We start from the raw sequence: 23,322 nt of genomic DNA on the forward strand, positions 1-23,322 counted from the left end.
ATCAATAGTAATTTGGAACACTTTCATATGAGTGGTAATAGTTTCAATTTCATCATCTGAAAATTGTCTGTTCATATCTTTTGACTATTTATCAATTGGAGAATGGCTTGATTTCTTATAAATTAGAGTCAATATTTTGGAAATGAGGCCTTTATGAGAACCTTTAACTGTAAAAATGTTTTCCCAGTTTGTTGCTTCCCTTCTAATTTTGTTTGCATTAGTTTTATGTGTACAAAGCAGTCCTTTTAATATTAAAGATATTCTTTTCAAAAAGTTTATTGTTGCTTATTAAAAGCTTAATTTTCTCTGGAAAAATTTTCTGATTTTTACTAGTATACTTTATATGTACAATTCAAAATGTTTCATTTCATTAATTTTAATACTATATGCAATGGAAATGCTGTTTTTTAATGAAATAATTTATATAGAACAATCTCTTCATGGGAGATTGTGAAGTCAAATTATAATTATGGTAGATTTTGTGGATTCTTTTTGCTTTTTGGTTTTGTAATTTTCACATCCCTTAAGCTCTAGGGTCTTTGCTTATGCTAGTTTTAGTTGCTCCAGAGAATTTCTCTTCAGAATAGTTATGTATTTTTCAAACTGAAGGAATATTATTTCACTTAAAAATTAAAATAACTTGAAATTATCAATAAGTTAAACTTAATTGTATCCATCATTTTAGTTAAATTTTAGTGTTTTGGAAAAATTCACTTATCTTCTTAAATGTAGAGAAAGGTAATTGATATGTCACTTTTAATTTTCATACAACGTGTATTTAACTTGGAGTTTATATACTTTCTATTAAAATGAAGCAGTTTTTTGTGTCATGAGCCTAGGTAGACTGATGGTAGTATTATCATGTATTTCCTTCAACAAAGAGATAAGAGATTTGACATATGGCTTCTTAAATTTGACCTCATTTACATATGATGTTTTAAATAGTCTTCACTGCCTTCAGTGTTGGCTACAGTAAGTTTGTCAGATTCATTTTGCTTGTACTGACTGATTTGCAATTTATTTTTATTGAAACAGTGAATATATTTCCGTGATTATAATTTTAAAAGCTCTATTATTTTTACCATTCTTTTGTGGCATCTCTTTTTTCTCCACCTGAGGGTCACACACACTCCCTTCCCCCTAGGGTGATCCCAATAGTTTGGAAAACTCTGCTTTAAAAAAACCCTCTGCCTTCTAATATTTGTTTGTTTGTTTGTTTTTTAAACTTAGAATTTATATGTATGTTCCATTCCTTAGTATTGCTTTCTTTGTGTTTATCTTCTGCTATTTCTTTTTATAGGTTGTTTTAAGTTTTACAGTAGACCTAATAACTATGAATATTTTTGTACTGCTACGGTTTTAATTATATCATTAGGATATATGTATCTAACAGCAACAAGATTATAAGATGATCATTTCTTATACCCAGTGAAGTGATTCATGCCACTTCCAATGACCTTGTGAAGGAGAGAGCCATTTGTATTCCAGAGGGAGGACTGGGGACTGAGTGTGGGTCACAACATAGTATTTTCACTTTTTTGTTGTTTGTTTGCATTTTTTCTTTATCATTTTTTTCTTTTTGATCTGTTTTTTCTTGTGCAGCCTGATAATTATGGAAATATGCATAGAAAAATTGCACATTTAACATATATTGGATTACTTGTCATCTAGGAAAGGTATGAGGGGGAAGGAAGGGAGAAAAAATTGGAACACAAAGTTTTGCAAAGGTGAATATTGAAAATTATGCATACATTTTGGAATAAAAAGTTTTAATCAAAGAAAGAAAGAAAAGGATATATGTACGTTTTAGTAAGATCTGTGGGTCAGAGAGTCAATGATTAATATATTACCAGATAGCTTTACAAAAAATTTCCAATTTGTAAGTAATATTAGTATGTGCCCTTTTTCCCTACTAGTCTAACAGCATTGCTTTGTCACTTTGTTTTTACTAGTTGAATTGGTGAGAGTTACTGCCTCAATTATTTTAATTTGTTTCTCTCTGATTATTGGTGAAGTTGAATGATTTTGTATTTTCAGTTTCCTCCCTTGTTTTAATCTATCTTATTTAATCTTTAGCCTATTGAGGATTGCTTATTAGTTTGTAGCAGTTCCTTTGTAGTTGTAGTTTTTAGTTGGACATAATAAATATATAATAGATTAGATATAGTTTTATTGATGATTTTTTTACACCTCTCCCCCTTTCCTTATGCAGTGAGACCTTTAGAACAAAAATTTAAAAAGAAAAACAATTTTGTAAAACTAGACAATATGTTAATTGTATTAGATATCATCTTTAGTGTTTCATTATTGTGGAATTGTAGCATCTCCACAACTGCAACAAAGGAGAGATTGTTGGGCATTAAATTTGTTTATTGCAATTGCACATAATTCAGATTTTATTTTTATTTTTACATTCTTCTGGTCATTATGTATAATTTTTTCTCTGGTTTTATTCAGGGTCACTCTACATCCCTTCCAAATTCTTTGTGATACATTATTTCTTTTAATACAGTTACAGTCTATTACAAAATATTTCATGTACTAATTCCCCAGTTGATGGGCACCTACTTTATTTTCAGTTCTTTGTTATTATGAAAGGTACTGCTTTGAATATTTTGAGTATATAACAGATATTTCTGTATTGGATCCTGGTGGTATATATACCTGCATATGGGATCTCTGGGTCAAAGTGCAGTTCTCAGGAATATTCCCAAGACTACATGACTATGTAAATGATGTAATTAAGAATGATGTGTTTCTTGGCCAAATAAACTGAAGCAAGATAGATTAGGGCAAGTTGTTGAGCCCAAAAGATTGCTGGCTTTCAGATACCAGCTTGTGGGTCAGTGATAATGGGGTTTGAGACTAATGAGCAACAATAATGAGGTTCTTAAAGTTAATGCTAGTGCAGGATAAAATTAGATGCCTGTCACTTAAGCTAATGATGTTTCAGTCCTAAAAACATACCTCTGGAAGTCAACCCAGTGAGATCTGGCCAAGGAATTGTGGGTACCGCACTTGTACAAAAAGTCAGAACCAGACTATTCTTCATCTTTCTAGATTTGTCATAAAATTAACATATCAGTGACATGAAGCACAAATCCTTGGTTTCTCTTAGTTTTTCCTATAAATTTATGTTCTTATTCTTTGCTCTCTGTTAACTTCGTTTTGGAATTTAATCTGCTTTAATAGGTGTTTCAATTATAATAAATGTTGCCTCTTGACTTGGAAATGGGTCTGAACCTGCAAATTCTCTTGAGGTATCTTGTGTTACTGGTCCAGAATTCCAACATTTTTGGGGTCTCCTTGACCCTAAAAGGAAATTCTACGACTTTCTTAAGGACATTCTAGTCATTTATTTTTAGCATTATTTGAAATTTCTGATTCATTGAACCAAGAGCTTCCCTGTACTTCTACAACCTCCGCATTGGCTTTTGATTTCTTTACAAGGTAATTCAGTTATTTTAGTTTGTCTTCTTAAAAAATTGATTTCAAGTGATAATTAATTTACAGGGTTTTTTTTTTTTTTTGAACTTTTTATTCATATCCTTTAACTGGTTATCTACTGGGGAATAACCCTTGCTCTAAAAATTTTGTATTAATCCTCTCCATGTTGAATATTAGACCTTCTGATTGTTTTTTTTTTTAAAATAATAGAATTAAGATAATAAATTTGCTAAAAATTGGGGATATGGTATGGCACTGAACAAGTAGATCAGTTTAGGTAGAATTGCTGGGCATGGTGGCACGTGCCTGTAGTTCTAATTCCTTGGGAGATTGAGGCAGGAGGAGAGCCTGAACACAGGAGTTCTAGGGTACTGTGTGATATGCCAGTCGAGTGTCTGCACTAAGTTTGGCATCAGTATAGTACTCTGTGGAACAGGGGATTACCAGGATAAGGAGGGGTGAACTAGTCGATATTGAAACAAAGCAGCTCATTTCTAATATTTCTAGCTGTGTGTAAAATAGAAGGAATAGAGAATAAATCCATGTCATGTCCCTGAATATCCTGGGAAACTTTCTAGCAACAGCTACATCTGTGCTTCTTTCTTGGTCCTTCTCTTTGACTTCTCTTTCCCTTTCCTTCTTCCTTTTCATTCTCTTCCTGTATTCAGTTTGAGAGAGAATGAAAATAATAAAAGGAAGTGGAACTCCTGGTTTAGGAAATCCTCTCCCTGCAAATATTTTCTTACTTTCTCTGCATTTTATAGTCTTAGAGAATTGTCTAAAGCCTGAGTGGGTATGTGTCAGAAGCAAGACTTGATTGAAGGGACATCTTCCTGAATTCAAGGCTAACTTCACTACACTCTTATGACAACTTGATTTTCTACTATTAAACATAAATTCTAGAAATATTTGGAGACCTGTATCAATTAATACAATTAAGAGCTAAGATAGCAGGACAGGGAAAGAAAAGAACATTTACATGTAAGTGAAAACATACAGATCAGCTGAATTGAGATTGATGGCATTGATCTGCTTATTTTTGTGACTGGACAGTGCATTATCTATTTCATTCTTCTCATTGGAAAAGTGGATAATTGTAGGTGCAGCATATCGTATTACTTTGTAAGTTAGTTTTGATTAATCATTTAATTACTTGTTTGTCTTAGTTACTGAGAAGGGTTCAGTGGGGTAGAGGAATGTTTAAGAAATGACAGGTGCAAATTCCAAAAGGCTTCATTAAAACTTAAAAAAAAAAAAGATCTCATTAATTTGGATATATTTTGTCAATTTATGGTCTCTCAGATAATCTGTTTTTATTCTAGACTTGGGAAGTTTCAATTGTCATTCATTATAGTTTTATTTTATATATAGATGTTGCTGAGGCAATTGGGATTAAGTGACTTGCTTAAGGTCAGACAGATTTGAACTCAGGTCCTTCTGACTTCAGGATTGGTGCTCTATTCACTGTGCCATCTAGCTGTCCCCCTTTATAATATATTTTAAAGTGAAAAGTTCATTTTTCCCTTTTTGCCTTTAATAAGTTATTGGTTCTTACATATTTATTTCATTACCATTTTATCCAGTTCTATAAAGTAACCTTTTGGTATTTTCATTGATATTTATTGTAAATGAATTGGGGAATTATTGATGTTTATTATTTTGGTTCATTCCAACCATAGGGAAGGATATTTTCTATAAATGTTCAAGTCTGTTTTTATTAATCTTGGTTAAGTTAATAGGATTGGTTGTGTTTCATTGTAGGTTGTGGGGAAGAAGATAAAGGGTAACACATTTTAAAAAAGAATGTTATGAGTGAAAGGATGAAAATGAGAATTATAGTGTCTTTCTTTAAAGAATAGGATAGAGTTTACTTTGACTAGAAACAGACCTGGGAAAGAAGGTAGAAACTTCTTTTTTTTTTTTTTTTAAACTTTTCTCAGCAATATGATATGATTTCCTAGAATAAAGTCAGTTATTCTCTCTCTTTCTGACCTCAGTGATCATTTCCAAAAAGATTTGGATTTGGTTCCAGTTTAAATTTTATGCTACTATTGGATTTATCACATTTTTCTGTGTAATAATTGACTTGTTCTGTATAATGCTTACAATGTTACAAAGCATTTTCTTCAGTTACTCCAAGACAGGTAATGTACTTATTATGTCATTTTGCAGATGAGGAAACTTGGACAAATAAAACTTGGATATTGCCTATGGTCATAACTATAGAGTTGTGACTTAAAACTTGTGCATGGTTATTACAATCTAGTACACGTTAGATAATTATTACTATATTATAAGAGATAAATCATCTAAAGTGTAAAATCTGGCCTCTTGTCAGAGTTTTGTACCACATCATAATCCTATCACTACCATCCAAGTAGTTACCAAGGACTCAGAAATCCAGAGTAATATACTATTATTGAGATTGCTAGAAAGTTTCTTCAATTTTTCTCATATCAATTCCTCTTCTCTGTTAGTAAGCACTTATTAAGTCCCTAATACAATTTGTCAGATCCTGTGCTAAACATTGGGAATACAAAGAAAAATAAAATAGGTCCTACTCTCAAGAAACCCCCAATCTAATTGGGGAGGTAACATGAGATCTACTATATGCAATCAAGTTGTATATGAAATAAATGGGAGGTAAGCAACAGAAAGAAGGCCTTAGAATTAGGAGGGATGAGAAAATCATCCTGTAAAAGATTAGATCTTATTTGTAACTAGAAGGAAGCTGGAATTGCCTAGAGATGGACATGAGGAGGAACAACATTCCTGAATGAGGATGTTGTTTGGAATTTCCTTTTTTTTTTTTTTTTTTTTTTTTTGGAGTCCTTAGAGATTGATGATATTGTCTCCCTTGCACTTGTGACTACCAAATTTGTTTCTTCTATTGGTATCATATTCACACTGATAAGAATGGACTTTGTCCTGCTTGTAGAAAAGTATATGCCTGGAAAAGACATTTCCTTTTCCAACTCATCTAACAAATGAGAAAAATTAAACAAATGGATTAATTGACTTGTCCAGATTCACATAAGTATTGAGTGTCTGAGATGATCAGATTTGAACTCAGCAAGACAGGTCTTATTGACTTTCAAGATCTAGTACTCCCACCACTGCATCACCTAGATGACCTCAAATGGGAGTTATCCCCCAAATCTCTGTCTTAGATGAGCTTAGATTTGTTTCAGTGATATAATGACATAGATTGTTAATGAAAGGAAAAGTATTTTTCAGTTATTAGGTAAAACCAGTATTTTAATTCAGATTTTCCATGAAGTAAACATCAATATTTTGTTAACTTTATTATTCCATCATTTTAGTTGTGAGTGACTGACTTCATTTGAGATTTTCTTGGCAAAGATCCTGTGGTCGTTGCAGTTTCCTTGTATAGTTCATTATATTTATAGATGTTGAAACTGAGGCAAACAAGGTTAAGTGACTCTCTAGGGTCATTATAACTAGTACCTGTCAGGGCCAAATTTAAATTCAGGTCTCTTGACTCTAGGTCCAGAACTCTATCCATTACGCACCTAAAAGCTTCTGAGATTATGTGATTTGTCCAAGATTATATAAATACTAAGTGGCAAATTTATTGCTATTGTTGTTCAGTTGCTTTTCAGTCCTTTCTGACTCTTTATGGCCCCATTTAGACTTGTTCCTGGCAAAGATATTGGAGTAGTTTCTCTAGCTTGTTTAACAGAGGAAGAAACTGAGGTATAGTTAAGCAGGTTGCACAGGGTCATAGAGCTAGCCAGATTTGAACTCAGGAAAATGAGATTTCCTGACTTCAGGTCCATCTTTCTACCCACTGGGTTACCTACCTGCTCTTATTAACTTACATGGGAATTTAATTCCCTTAAAAATAGATCTTATTAAAGTCTGTTTTTTACATCATATTCTCACTTTCTACTGACTACTAGCTTCTTCTCTAACACTCCCACCAAGTGCTGTATTCCTTTTCCACTCTTGTTATAAATATTTTCAGGTAAAACAAATAAATACATCGGTCACAACTGCAAATATATGACTCAAATCTGTACCTCTGTTAGGCTATCTCTACCCACATATTTCCCTCTTAAAGTCTTTGGAAGTCATAGTTAATTCATTTTTTTAAAAAGATTTTGGATAGTGGTAGAATCAGGTGTACTACATTTTTGCTATTATCTCGTTTTGATTTACAGTATGATCTTTGGCTCCCTCTCTCTGCCCCCCCTTTTTTTGCCCCCCTCTCTCTGCCCCTCTCTCTACCCCTGTGTCTCTGTCTCTGTGTGTGTCTATGTGTGTCTTTTTCCCACTCTCCACATAAACCTTCAGTTTTCTGTCAGAAAAAGATATGGTGGGTCATTTGTTTCCAGTAACATGTTAAACCATATTTAGTATATAAGCACTTAGATTCTAAGACATATACATTAGATAAATGCCTATTTTATCAGATTTTAGGTTATTTAATGTTTAATGAATTAGTTAATTTTAATGAAATTATTTAGTATTTTTTGTTTCATGTTCATTATATTAATATTATTTAGTGTTTAATAACTCTTAGAAGTTGACTAGTTTATATTTACCACATTATTAATTCATTTATAAATCTAATGATATGTTTAGATATGTTGAGCATTTTGTTTATCCCACCATAAACTCAAAAGTGATTGAGAATTTGAAGAATAAGATTCAAGATAGAAGATATCTGTTCATTTCCTCCCTTCCCTTGAAACATGTCATTATAGTACTTGGATATTCTCTAAATCTTGTTAGGTATACTGAGAATTTTCTTAGCACTCTAATTTTATACAGTATTCCATAGAACCATTTTTTCCTCCTTAATTCCCTTTATATCTGGTTTTGGATCTCAAATTTATATGCTAGTGATGTAATAGATGCTTTCAGTGCTTACATCAAATGCAAACATTATTAAACTTATTTTATTTTATAAAACTACAGCTTAGGCAAAACCTATAGTTTCCAGTGTTTTTACATGTACAATTAATTTTTGTTGTGTTTTTTTTTTTTTTTCTGATTTTCTCACAGGTCTTCAGAGTGCTCCATTTTAATTTTCAGTGCTGACCTTCCTTCTCCCTTAAGTTATTATAAACTTTTTTTGCTGCTGTGTATACACGTGAAGATGTCTCGCAGTCCTGATGCAAAGGAAGACCCTGTGGAATGCCCCCTTTGCATGGAGCCCTTAGAGATCGATGATATCAACTTTTTCCCTTGCACTTGTGGCTACCAAATTTGCCGCTTCTGTTGGCATCGTATTCGCACTGATGAGAATGGACTTTGTCCTGCTTGCAGAAAGGTACATACCCTATGGTAACAGCTTAAATTTTTCATGTTGGTGAATCAGCAAGTTAGGAAATTCATCTTGAACCATGGGAATGGGAGGAAATCTGTATTTATCTTCAGCTGAAGCTACAAGTAGCCATATACTTTCTAAAGCAGCCCTAATAGTACTTTGGGGTAGGAGATCTAACATCTGATCCTGGCTCTGTAACCAAATAGGTATGTGACTTTGGGCTTGTTACTTAATCATTGAGCTTCAGTTTGCTCAAATTTGTGAAATTAAACTCTTTACATTACAAAAAATATTTTTTGAATGATTCTCCTACCGTTTTTCCTCCCTTTTCTTTCCCCTCTCTGCATATATACATACTTGATAAGTTAGGATTAGAGAATTACTAAAATCCTTCCTCTTGTTCTTATTAATATACAAATCACAAATCAACTAATAAATAGGATATAGTAATGTCTTGTTAGTGAGAGATGTTTTACTTCAGCATTGATAGGTTTTGCTTTCAGCATTGATAGGAGAATGAAGCAAAAAATTCTCCCTTTCAAATCTGAGGCAAGTTTTCTTTTTTCATGTAGGTTTTAATATGATTTTTTTGGTTCATAAGGATATCCTAAACTATCCTGGCTTTTCTTTTATTTGATAGTTACTAAAAATGTTGTACCATTAGATTTTTAGAGAACTCTAAATTCATGATAGAAAAGATGTCACAGATGTCTTCAAAGTAATCTACTTTTGTACCTGTTTTGTTCATAATAATGTATATTGTATTAAGGGTGACTCAGAGTTTGTGGAAGTACTTTGAAAATTACCAATGAGTAGTACATGCAAATCTTATATATATAGAAATAATATTTGAATTTAAAATCAAATCTTTTATGAATTTGGTGATTTCTCCAATAATTTCTTTTTATCTCCTGGGATTAAAAAATACAAGTGATTAATATTTAAACAATTTTTAAAAATAGGATAGGTTTGAGGATGGTTATCACTCAGATCTTATCTCCTGAACTTGATAGATTTAACAGTTTATTATCTTTTGACTTTTGAGTATAATGAAGTGAAGACTTTGAGCAAGAGCAAAGTAGTCACTTTAAGTAGTCACTAGGGGAAAGAAAAAAATGTTTGGGGAACATGATAAAGAAAAAGTTATTGAAGAGTTATGGAATTTTCAGTCTCCATGTCCAAGCTGTTGTCAAGCCCTCTAGAATTCACCTTTGTAATATCTCTCTCAAATATATCCTCCTCTCCTCTGACACTGTCACTACTCTAGTATAATCCTTCATCTCCTGCTTGCATTATTGCAGTATCCTGCTGGTAGGTTTTCCTGTTTCAAAGACTCTACCCATTTTAATCCCTCCTGTATTTAGCCATCAAAGTGATTTTCTTAAAGCTCAAGTCTGATCCTGTTACCACCACCCTTTCTTTCCTCTCTCTAACTCAGCAAACTCTAGTGATTTCCTATGTCTCCTTGATCAAAAACAAAATTCTGTTTGGCATTCAAAACCCTATGGCTCCCTCCTACCTTTCCAGTCTTCTTACATGTTACTTTTCCACTGGCCTCTGAGGTGTTCCATAAACAAGGCACTTCATTTTTCAACTCCAGGAATTTTCTCTGGCTTTCTCTCTGCTTGGAATGCTCTCTTTCTTCCATTCTGATCTCTTTGGCTTCTTTTGAGTCTCAACTAAAACTCTATCTTCTGCAGGAAGCCTTCTCTAACTAAGCCTCTTAAATCTAGTGCTTTCCCTCTGTTATTTCCTTTTTATTGTTTATGTAGCTTGCTTTATATATGTTTTGTTTATATGTTATTTCCTCCATTTGATTATAAGCTCCTTGAGGGCATGCATTGTCTTTGATATCTTTTTGTATCCCCAGCACTTAGCACAGTGCCTGAAACATAGTAGGTACCTGACAAATGTTTAATGATTGATTGATCTTCATAGGTGAACTTTAATGCAAGCTTCTTTTTTTTTTTTTAACCCCCTTATCTAGAAAGTTTGCTACTGGAGAAACTTGAGCATAGAACTTTGTTTTCATTAATATAAAAAACTGCTTATGAGGAAATTTCCTTTTACTAAAGTAGATCAAAACTCTTCTGTAATCTGTAGTCTTAGAATCATCTGGAGTATTTGAGAGATGAAGGGATTTACTAGCATCATACAGCTATTAAGTGTTGAGGTGCGACTCAGATTTTCTTGACGCCAAGGCTCTTTGTCCTACTACTTGTCACTAATAAATGACTTCTTACTTCATTTCTCACATCATTTTGTTGGGGGAAAATGGAATGAAAAAATACTTGTCACTTTTTTTTTTAATCAAAGGAAGTTTGTTTCATTTGTAAAATCAGCAGAACAGTCAGTATATGGCATTTTTAGGCAGTCTCTACAAAAGATCACAGCAATTTAATTGGAAAATGCTGCATTGTTTACTTAGATGTGAGAGGTAAGTTCAATAGAAAATATAACAAAAATAAGGTTTGGGTTTTTTTTTTTTATATTTTGTTTTCCCCTTTTATGATTATGTTGTTGTTTGAGTGATAAAGGTGTGTGTGTACACACATGTGTACATACAAACATATGTACACATACATTGGCATAGTAGCATGTTTTATCTGAGCAATTATAAGAATTTTAGTGTTAGAATGTACTTTAAAAATAGTTTAATGTAGTCTTAACTGTATTGCTTCCAAAAATATTGGGAAGGTAAATATTCTGGGTGATTTTTTTTTTTTTCATTTTCCCCTGAATTTTTCAAATTTCTAAATCTGTAAAGTAAAGCCACATGGTTTTAATTCTTTCATCTTTCACATTTTTTGCGATTTAATCAAGATGAGTTCATTCATTGATGTTATTTTCTAAAGAAATCTAATCTATCTATATCATTAAGGATTCTTGAACCAATTAGAAATTTCTGATAATATATTAGAAATTTAACTAATGAGTTTTGTAAACTGCTATGCAAGATTTAGAAAGTAATCTGAAGTATCACTGCATAGGATGATTCATGGTCTCATATAGGATTTTGCATATCATTGTGGGCAAAGTCACTTCTTAGATCTTGGATAGACTTTTGACTTTTAATTTATTCTCCAAGCACAATATATAATTGCAGAAATTTCTTCATGGTCAAGTTTGGAATTATATTATAACAGACTATATTAAGAAGAATTTTGATGGAAACCTAATTGCTTTCTTTTGCTGTATCACTAGAACAGAGTAGTTCAGAGTACAAAAAGTTCTATTCAAATTATCTTTACTTACTTGAATTTTTTTTTTCTCAATAAAAAGAAATATGTTCTTTTAAGGCTTATATTATTTTTGATTAAATTTTTTTAGAATACTGAAAGTTTATTGTATATTTCATGATGATCATTTAGTTTTAATTCAGTGGACACGTCCAGATTTCTGGTAATGCCCTGGAGAATCTTATATTTTATTTGTGAATCATAGTAGGAAGATAGGAAAACAAACAGTTTTACATTGAGCTATGGGAGGATGAGAAGAGGCTTCATTATAGTGAAAGGAAAAAGAGTTGTAATGCCAGGATCAGGTGGAATTTAAGAGTGGGAGACTTGGATGTGTTTTAGGTAGCAGGAAAAGACTTTGTTGATAAGGAAAAACTGAAGACAGAAGGAAGCTCCTAGAGAGGAAATCTACAATAAGGGAAAATTGAAGTGTTTATTTTAGCAGGAAGAAGAGCCATCTCCTTGGTCAGATACTAGAGATGAAGAGTGTGGTGAAGACTCTTAAGATGTGTATTGGGATTATAAGATAAATCCTAACTGATAAATAGTCAAAGGATATAAATAGGCAGTTTTCAGATAAAGAATTTAAAGCTATCTATAGTCATATGAAAAATGCTTTAAATCACTATTGATTAGACAAATGCAAATTAAAACAACTCCCACCTCATGAGTACTATCTCATACTCATTGAATTGGCTAAAATGACAGAAAAGAAAAATGATAAACGTTGGAGAGAATATGGGAAAATTGGAACACTAATGTATTGGTGGAGAGTTGTGAAACGATCCAAACATTCTGGAGAAAAACTTGAAATTTTTTGCCCAAAGCTATAAAACTGTGCATACAGTTTGATCCAGGAATACCACTACTATGTCTTTCTCCCAAAGAGACATAAAAAACAGGAAAAAGGCCCACAAGCTCATTTTTATGGTGACAAAGAATTGGAAATGGAGGAAAGCTCATCATTTGGGAAATGGCTGAAGAAAGTGTGGTATATGAAGATGGAATCCTACTGTGTTATAAGAAATGATAAGCAGGCAGATTTCAGAACAACCTGAACTTACATGAGTAGATAAGGAGAGAAATGAGAGGAACAGGAGAATAGTTACAAGTAAGATTGTATGATCAATTTTGATCAATTTAGCTCTTCTCAGTAATAGTCATAGACAGTTCTAAAAAATTCATGATGCAAAATGCTGTCCACATCCTTAGAAAGAACTATGGAATCTGAATGCTAATAAAAACATACTATTTTTACTTTTTTGCTTTGTTTTGTTTTGTTTTTTCTTTCTCATGGTTTTTTCCTTTTCTCATTTTTCTTTCATAACATGACTGATATGGAAATTTGTTTAGTATGGTTGTACATGTGTAATCTATATTTGATTACTTACTATAATGTCTGGGCTAGTTCTTTGGAGGGCCTCAGGATCAGTCAGAGTCGGGATCAGTCAAAGTCCTTGGTCTTTAGGAGAAGTGAAGGAAGCAGGCAAGCTGCCACTCAGCTCATTAAAGATGAATCCTGGACTCTGGAGTATGAAACCTGAAGTCTCCTCTCCTCAACGAGCTGCGGCAGAGAGAGTCTGATCATCTCCCTCATCCCTCAATCCTTGCCTCTGATTACCTCATCACAACATATTCAGCAAGCGCCAATCATGAGGAGAGCCATCATATTACCATATATTTATAGAACTACTATCATACATTGAGTAGATATTTAGCCTTAAGTGTTCTGCTGTCTTCAGAGTCAAATACACCTTTTCAGAGTTCCAGCTCTCTATAGCATACCATCTTGGAGGGAAAGTGGAAGGGAGAAAAAAATTGGAAATCATATAAAAGTGAATGTTGAAAATTATCTTTACATCTAGTTGGGAAAAATACTATTTAGTAGGGGAGAAAGATGTGGATTAGGGCAGAATTAGTTTGTAAGTCTCTTTTCTAAAGTAGAAGGTAAGATCTTACATGGAGAAGAGAGGAGTTTTTTAAAAGAGGTAAGATATGAGAAAAGAGAAGAGAAATTTTGGAATGGCTGTAACAGAAAGTGAGATAGTATTTAAAAAACTAAGGGAATTGCCATGCAGCATTAAGGGCAACCTGGTGGAGATTAAACCACAAATTTGAAATAAACCCTGTAGGAAAGGTTGTTTAACTTTTTTTCACCTTCCTAGGATTGAGAATGAAGAAATTTGATTATTCTGAATTGAAGTTTGGCAAACTGGCAGAAACAAGAAATTTGAGAGAAGAGAATAGTGAGTTAATCAATTGGCCAGTCAAAGAGTCACTTCTTAAGGAGAAAAGTGAGACCAGAGCAAGTATGATAGAGAAGGGAGAGGGATTGATAATGACAGTAAAGCTGAAGAATAGGGATAAGAGAAGACAAAGGGAGAGATGGAAAGATATGGAGGTATGATCAGAAGGAGGGGTTTCACAGTTAGCTTAGTTATGGATGAGGATGAAATGAAGGAAATGACCATTTCTTTGTAGATGGGGTTTGAAGATAGAGCCATAAGACTTATTAATTAATTGAGACAACAGAGTGTTCAAAGGGACTTGAAAGCACATGTCCACATATGCGCTTGCACTCACACATAACGGCCCTAGGGTGGCTTTGGAGAGGAAGACTATGCTAGAAATGAATTTCCTTGAAGAGGGAAGATTCCAGTAGTGTGTAATCTGAGTAAACAAGTAAACAATTACGACAGAATCTCAATAGATGGATGAACTGAACCCTAAAGAAGCTGTTGTTGAATATTGGTGGCAAAGCTGGTAGATTGTCATCATAACATTGGGAAAGATTTCCTGATCAGTACTTCACTTTTAAAGGATACTTTAATGAAGATATTAGCTTGGATTCGGTGTAGGACTCCAAACATAGTGGGAATAGGGGTATAGTTCTTGGGTAATAAGAAGATATTTCTCATCATATGGTTAGTAAATAACTGTGATTCAGTATTCTCAGGAGGTTGAACCCACTCCTGTTTAATAACTTTATCCCAAGATGGTATTATTTGAAGCACTCCTGAAAGATATCCATATGTAATCCTACCACTCAGCTTTCAGCCTCATAAACCCTGGAAGCACTAGTCCTAACCTTACCTTTAGTGCCCTGAGGTACTGTGATAGATTTGAATAGTCCTTCTGCTAACTTCTGGAGTTTGGAGATCAGAAATTAATTCTTGGTGTTTTAATCCTTAGGGAATAGACTGAATCCACACTCAATCTGCTTAATTTTTACTTTCCAAGAATAATATGTAGAATACTATGAATATAGTCAAGTTTAGCTGTTTTTGAGAGATGTACCAGTGTGATAGTGATAAAATTACGTAAAACCTGACATATAAGTAACCTGTAAAAATATTAACATATGCATAACAAGTGAAAAAAGAAGCTATATTGAAACATGTCTTGTTTACTTTCTTTGATCTAGTAATTACATATCAAAATAATGTCTACAAATAGATTTAAATATGACATACTATTTTTTATTGATTATTGTATGGGGAAGTATTGTTATAATAGTTTGGAAGAATATCTAAACAATAGTAATAAATTAAAGGAGTCAGTTTGGGTTGAATGCGTGAGTTGAAAACTTTGCCACTGCATTTGTTTCTTTTTTAAAATATTTTTTATCAGTCATTTCAGTATACAAAGAATAAAAAGACTTTTATGTGAAACTAAACTTCTGTTGTTATAGATGATCTTTAAAAAGTATATATAAATGTTAACAAGATAGTAATAACATTATTGTTCATTTGTGCCCTTCTTTTCCAAAGAAGTTCTACATTTTGTTTCATGTACTTAAAAAAATGTTTTATTTTATTAATGTCCTCTTTTTTGCATCTGTTACTAAATATTAACTACCCCTTGTCTGTTCTTGTAACAAATAAGGATATTCAAGTAAAACAAATTAACAGAGTAGCTGTGTTGGAAAATATCTCATTCTACATCTTTAGTCTATCTTTCCTGTTTTCCCCCCTTTATTGATTACTCTCTTTCATTTTTTACATCATCATATATATTATTTCTTCCAAAATTCTTCCCTCTTCCCCCCCCAGTCATCCCAAATAACAAGTAGTATTTTTTTTAAGACAAAAAAAGAAAAAAAATCAATATATTTGATTAATACGTTGAAGAACTCTAAACATATGCACAGTGGGTAATATTTATGGACTTCCCACTTCTGCAGAATAGGGTGAGAGTGCCTTCTCATATATCTTCTTTGGAGTCATATTTGTTCTTTATAATTTTGTAGCATTCCCTTTTGGGACATTTTGGTGTGTGGGGTTGTTCTTGTTCTTTCCTTTTACATTATTGTAGTTATATACATTGTTTTCTTGACTCTTCATTCTATCATATTAAGTAGATCTTTTTGTATTCATTATAGCAGTCATTTCTTACATCATAGTAATATAGTAATATTTCACTACATTCATGTAAAATAGTTTTTTTTAGGGATTGTTTACCCAATTCTTGGCTGTCACAAAAATATTACTATAAATATTTTGGTATATATGAACTTTGCTCTTGTCATTGGCCTTCTTGAGGCTTAATGTAATAGAATCTCTAGATTAAAGAATGTGAGAATATTTTAGTAATTTTATTTTCATAATTCCAAATTACTTTCCAAAATGTTTGGGCCACTTCTCAGTTCCACCAACAATACACCAATGTGCCTATCTTTCTAATTCCTTTCTCGAATTAGTTATTTTCATCTTTTGCCAGTTTGTGAGATATGAATTAATGCCTTAGGTTATTTTCATTTACATTTGTCCTACTATTAGTGGTCTACAACATAGTCCATCTTTACTTCCTGGATTTTTTTTCTGATGGGTATCAGGGGAAAGTTTCAGTAGAACTGATTTATTTAACATAGTGACAAAAAAGTTGACAAGTTGCTCTGTAGAAAAGGGAAAACTTCAGTAATTTAGCAGTATTTTAAATCTATATTTTGTCAGATGCTTAGATTTCATACTATTTAGATTTCATGCTAGTTAATAGCTCTTTAAAAAAAACACTTTTATTTGTACTTTTTGTTTTTACATTGCTAATTAATTTGTGAATATCTTCCTTGCACACTCTTTTAATAATGAAAAATAATTAAGAAGAAGAAACAGTTGATTAAAAAGAAAGTCATAAGTTTTATTTCCTAGAAGCGTCTTCCTTTCTACTACTCTATCCACCTGCTTTTCTACTTTCCTGGGATGATGAGAGGGCTATCATTATAGTTATTTAAAGTTTGACTTCATTTTAGGACTCTATTTGCATTATAATCATCTTTGTTCATATTTTTCTCTTCAAATTGACTATTACTTCATGTAGGACTTCCATGTTCCTTTAAATTTCTCATATTTGTTGTTTCTTAATGTCACATTGATATTACATTTATATGCCACATTTTGTTCAGTTATTTCCCCAATCACTGAATGCATATTTTCTTTCCAATTCTTTACTACTTCAGAAAGTACAATAATGAATGTTTTGTTACATATTTGGGATATTTGGCAACTTCTAATTGCACTATTGGTTCTTGCTATATAGCATCTAATTCAGAGTAATATAATAACATTCACTTTGTTCTATTGGTATAACCATGTAACACTCTCAGACTTATTTATGAAATGTATCAACTTATTTTCTGCTTTAATAAAAGAATATACCAAGTTTTTGAATAAGGTCTAATTTGAGCCTGAGAAGAATATTGTATACTTTGTCACTAACATCTGAAGGTGGAAATAGAAATATAGAGGGGATTAAATGTTTTGTCCTAATTTACATAACCACTTAATAGCATATTATCTAAAGTATTCTGGTTCCCAATCCATTCCCTTTCTACTTCATCACTATAGTGTAATAGCTTCTTTTTTTCCCCTTAATTTAAAATTTCTTTAAATTTATTTTTATGTAGCTTGTTATTCTTTTGTTTGGACTAAGTATATAGAATATTGACAATGATAAGTTTCTTTTCAGAAGACTGTCTTGAAATAGTCTCTGTATATTCTTTAGAATCAATAAAAAAATTAGATTATGAATTAAGCTTTTGGGATTTTTATCAGGTGATTGACATAGTTTTTGACAAATAATTCACTTAAAAAACTGGTAAGGTATCTGACGTTTACATCAGGAAGCATGTTTGTGATTCTTGCTCTCTCTAAAAACAAAAATCTAATGTTTGTAGAGTGCTTTAAGGTTTGCCAAATACTATACTTATAATATCTCACTTGATCTTCAACACAAGCCTGGGATGTAAATGTTGTTTTACCCCCATTTTACACATATAGAAGTTAAATGACTTTCCTAAAGTCCTACAGCTAGCTGAGATGGAATTTGAAATTAGTTCTTGAGTCCATATCCAGCACTTACACGGTGCAGTTAAAAAAAAAAAAACAACTAAGTAATGATAATTTATTTTATCATAACTTTCAGATACATAATTCTCCTGACTTTAAATGTATATATTTCCATGAAGAAAAAATTTTTTCTTTGACTTTCATTAGCAAACCAAAAAGATTGTCATAGAAAACACCTAGTTGAAAGCTTTTGCTATAGTCATTTGGAATAGGCATTTACAAGCTATATCTATCTTGTACCCTTTTTCCTCTTCACAATTGAACCCCCCTCCTAATAAAGAAAAACAGCTGAATGGAAAACAGCTGATATAGTTTTTGCCTCTGACACTTATGCCATGTTTCATTTGAGGTTCAGATGGTAGATAATTTTATGCCGTGCATTGGTTTTGGGAGTACTTCAGAAGAATTACATCACCTGGTAATTGTAGTTTTCCCTTAGTGATTAGATTTTTTCCTTTTTTAACACTTTAAATCCTTGTAGTTAGTACTTTATAAACTCTAGGACCTTCTTTCCCTTTTTATGTCCAGTGCCCTTTACAGTAAGAACTTTTCTACTGCATTTGAATCTCTTGACTATATTTCTAATCTCAGGATCTTTTGGGTGCATAATTTAAAATCTTCTATATTATAGGTTACAATAGTCACTTAGTTTTGAATTTAGAATATTGCTTATTTAAAGTGGGACATCAATTAATGAGAACATACATAATTGTTAACTCTATTGTGGTACAATCCTAATGCTTGATATGTAAATGTACTAATTGCTTTAATTATATTTGTGGTGTTTATAAGATACTCAAAACTAAGTTGTAATAAAGTTTTAAAATAAAGAAAATTTGTTTCAATATAGTAGTATTTTCCAAAACTAACAAAAAGTGAATTTTGTGAGTGGCTCATCTACTGGAGAATTGCAGAGGTTATATCAGTTACCTAAGCAACTTGATTTACATGCCTTCTACCATAGGGGCTGCTTTTGGCCCCTTTCAGGAGCATACTAAGGAGGATCATTGGACTAGAAAACTTAGATTAATTTTAGAAACTGAGAAGAATTTATGCTTTTAAAAATAGCCTTTTTTGGATCAAGAATTTAACTGAGTTTTCTGAAGCATTCCATTCTACTTTGTTCTCGATGGCATTGAGTTGGCTATGAAATAACATGAATGTAAGGTTTTTTTTTTGTTGTTGTTGTTGTTGTTGTTTTTTTTAAGTATGAGGCAATTGAGATTAAGGACTTGCCCACTGTCATACAGCTAAGAAGTGTTAAGTGTGTGAGGTCAAATTTGGACTTGGATCCTTCTGACTTCAGTGCTGGTGCTCTTTCTACTGCTCCATTTAGCTGCCCCGTGAAAATAATTCTACAAAAGAGCAAACAAATGGGTAAAAATTGAAAAGCATGATAGGGGAGAGGGGTGAAGCAAGCTTAGTTAATACAGCCTCTGGAAGGCTGAGCAAGATAAACAGTAAAGTGTCTCCTTTGACATTATATACAACATTGATCAAAACAGGAATGTTCTTGCAACATTGTATAAAAAAAATTGGTTGATGTTTGGAAAACACTTATAACCGTGACTAAGATAAGATGCTTATATGTAATCTTTTATCAAAGCCAAGTTAGTCACCATCTCCCAAATAAATGTTATTGGTTTTTTCTCCTCCTAAATCTCTCTTTGTATGTTCTAGTTTTCCCTCATTTGTCATGTAATTACTGTTCCCATTGCCACTGTATGCCATTATATGGCACATATATATTTTGCTGCAAAAAATTCTTTTAAAATACTTAATCATTTAAAATCCCCTCCCCCATTACATATAAATATAGTTTTCAACATTTGTCTTTGTAAGATTTTGAGCTCCAACTTTTTTTCTCCCTCCCTGCCCTTCATCCTTCCCAAGACAGTAAACAATGGGCATGACAGTCATGTTAAACATGCAAAAATTTCTTTGTTAACCTTTATTTGATCCTATCATCTTTTCAAATCATTGTATGATCTCACATCACCTGCTTTCTCTTTTTCACCTCTTTTGTATATTTTTTAATTTTTGCATTGTTTTCTGCTTCTACTTCTCAGTTGAAACTTCTTTCTCCAGGTCACCTGTGTTCTCTATATTTTGTCTGATGATCTTTTCTCAGTCCTTGTCTTCCTTCACTTCTCCATAGTGTTTGCCTCCTTCTGGATATTCTCTCCTCTCTAGTTTTTTGTGATAATACTTTATTGTAGCTCTTTTCAGATCTGTATTAATTTTTGGTCTCCTTTATATTACCATTGTCTATATCTGGTCTCCTATTTTAAGTAAACAGTCCTGGTCTTTCTCATTTTTCTCACTTTTTTTTGGTGCTCTTCTACTTTGAGGATTTGATTATTCTCTCTATGCATGTGATTACCAAATCTATATATTTACTATCCTTTATCTATCTTTAGTCCTAGTTCTGTATATGCAGTTTGCTGTTAAACATCTCCCCTAAGGGACAGCTAGGTGGGTACAGTGGATAGAGCACCAGCTCTGAAGTCAGGAGGACCTGAGTTCAGATTTGATCTCAGACACTTAACACTTCCTAGCTATGTGACCCTGGGCAAGTCACTTATCCCCAATTGCCTCAGGGGGAAAAAACCAACCAAAAACACCTCTTCCTGGATATTCCATAATCATTTCAAATTCATCATGGCCTATATAGCATTTTTGCCTAAACCTATCTCCCCTTTTAACTTTCCTGTTTCTTTTTCAAGTACTACTGTTTATCTAGTCCCGTAGGTTCTTGATCTTGCAATCATGCATGACGGTTCATTGTCAATGAATTTATAATGTTTTAAATCATGTCAGTGCTACTTCTTCAACAATGATCACAGCTACTACCTTCTCTCTGTACCCACAGTTCCCCTAGTCTAGACTCTCATTACCTCTCTCCTGTACTATTGCAATAGCTTCCTAATAGGTCTTGTATCCAGTTTCTATTTTCTCTAATCTGGTCTCCACACAGCTGTCAAATTGATGTTGCTAAAGCATGGATCTGAACATGTCACTCCCCCTTTCCCCAAAGCTTTAGTGGCTCTCTGTGCCTATAGGATAGAAAACTACCTTTTTTATTGGTATTTAAAGTTCTTTACAACTTGGCTTGAACTTTTCTTTATTGATTTTTTTTTTATGACTCCTTTCCCACATTCAGTGGTTTCTACAGTCAAGTTTCTGACCTAATCTTCATCCTTCTTGTCCTCTGTGCAGTTTTTGACACTATCAGTATTCTTGGTATTCTCTTCCCTGTGGGTTTTCAGTTCCCTCACTGTTCTCTCCTGTTCTTTTCCTTCCTATTTGGCCAAACCTGCTCAATGTTCTTGGCTGAATATTCATCTAGGTTACACCCTCTAGCCATGGGGTCTTGTGGCTTTTTTTATAGAAACTTATCTATAATACAGATAATTTTTTAAAATAGTTTTTTAATAGGTACTTAGCTAGCCCTGCTTTTTATATCCAAACTGAATGAGCTCATTACTTCTAACTCCTAGCTCTACTCCCAAACTTCTCTCGTACTAACTGGGACCTCATCATCTTCCTATCTACTCAAGCTTGCCCACCCGGTTATCATCCTTGACATCACCTTTTCTCATCTCATCCCTATATCGAAAGTTTTTCTAAGTTCTGTCAATTTTGCCTTTGTAACATCTCTCACATATGCTCCCTTTACCTTTGGTTCCCTTCCTCTTCTGTCCTCCCTACCCTCCCTCCCACCCCACCCCCCACCCCTTACCCCACTCCTTACCCCACCCCCAGCTTCTGGTCTGTACTTAGGACAGAGGCTATTCATAGGGGGATTAACAAATGTTTATTGACTGACTCTGTTGCCAAGTTGGCCTACTTGCTATTCCCTGTATATGATATCCCAAGTCTTATCTCCATGCCTTTCCACAACATGTTTCACCAAGCTTGGAAAGCCTTCCTATCTCATTTCTTCTTGGGATTCTTATCAGAGTGAGCTTCTATCCCTTCCCTATACCTTTCACTCTCTCTTTTATTTTTTACATTCCCTCTTTTTATTTTTACTATGCATCCCTTCTGTAGAGGAACTCTCAATTTTGTATTTATCTCCATGGCCCCTAGTGGAGTACCTAATACATAGTGGGGCTTAGTAGGTATTTAAGAAATACTTTTATTCATCTCATGTCATTAGAGCTGAAAGGAGCTTAAGGTATTATCTAGCCCAAACCCTTCCTTTTACAGATTAAGTGACTTGCCCAAAGTCATCAAACTAATGGCAAGCTAGTCAAGCTGCTGACCATTGCTAGCCCTGCCTATCTTTAGAAAACTTAGCCTTTTCTTTTTAAGTATGTAAGTGATAGATGTATACATTTGTTAAAGTACTTAAGCAGGGGCCCTGTGATTCTGTTCTTAATGCCCTTAAAAAGCTGTTACAATGCCGTCTTGCAAATTAAAGAAGTCTGACCACTATTTCTTTTAAACTTTTAAAAAATTCGCTTAAAGATTGATCAAAGGAAATTGCCTGAGATGAACAGTTGTGTTTTTCTGATGGATAAGTTAAAATTACTATTTGTCTAGTCAGTTCCAAAAATAGTTAAAAAAAATTAAATAACATATTGGCTCCTTTAACTTTATCCTGTTCCAAGTTACATTTGTGCTAACTACCATGTTTGCATCATGATTAAAGCCATATCCAGAGGACCCAGCAGTGTATAAACCACTCTCCCAGGAAGAACTGCAAAGGATAAAGAATGAAAAAAAACAGAAGCAGAATGAAAGGAAACAGAAGATATCAGAGAATCGTAAACACTTGGCAAGTGTACGTGTGGTACAAAAGAACCTTGTTTTTGTGGTAGGACTCTCCCAGCGTTTAGCAGACCCAGAGGTAAGCAATTTATAGATCTCATGGAAATAACACTCAACAATCCATATGGAATGCCCATAGTTGTTTAGCTATTTAGTAAACAGGTAAACATCTTAATAGGTAATCTGATTTAAATCACAAAGAATTCAGCTTTTCCCATAA

The 23,322-nt window shown here is 33.1% G+C and overlaps 1 protein-coding gene across 2 annotated transcripts in view; it reads left to right on the forward strand.

The window, feature by feature from the left end:
- The window catches only part of CNOT4 (CCR4-NOT transcription complex subunit 4), a 166,928-nt gene that overhangs the window by 77,274 nt on the left and 66,332 nt on the right, over positions 1-23,322 (forward strand). For both annotated transcript variants that reach the window (XM_052001743.1, XM_052001744.1), the window contains exons 2-3: positions 8,479-8,746; positions 22,984-23,181. In XM_052001743.1, the coding sequence (XP_051857703.1) occupies positions 8,573-8,746; positions 22,984-23,181 (372 nt within the window). In that variant the 5' untranslated portion in view covers positions 8,479-8,572. The remainder of the gene's footprint in view (positions 1-8,478; positions 8,747-22,983; positions 23,182-23,322) is intronic.

Source organism: Antechinus flavipes, chromosome 5 (genome assembly GCF_016432865.1).
Source record: "Antechinus flavipes isolate AdamAnt ecotype Samford, QLD, Australia chromosome 5, AdamAnt_v2, whole genome shotgun sequence".
Lineage (NCBI taxonomy): Eukaryota > Metazoa > Chordata > Mammalia > Dasyuromorphia > Dasyuridae > Antechinus > Antechinus flavipes.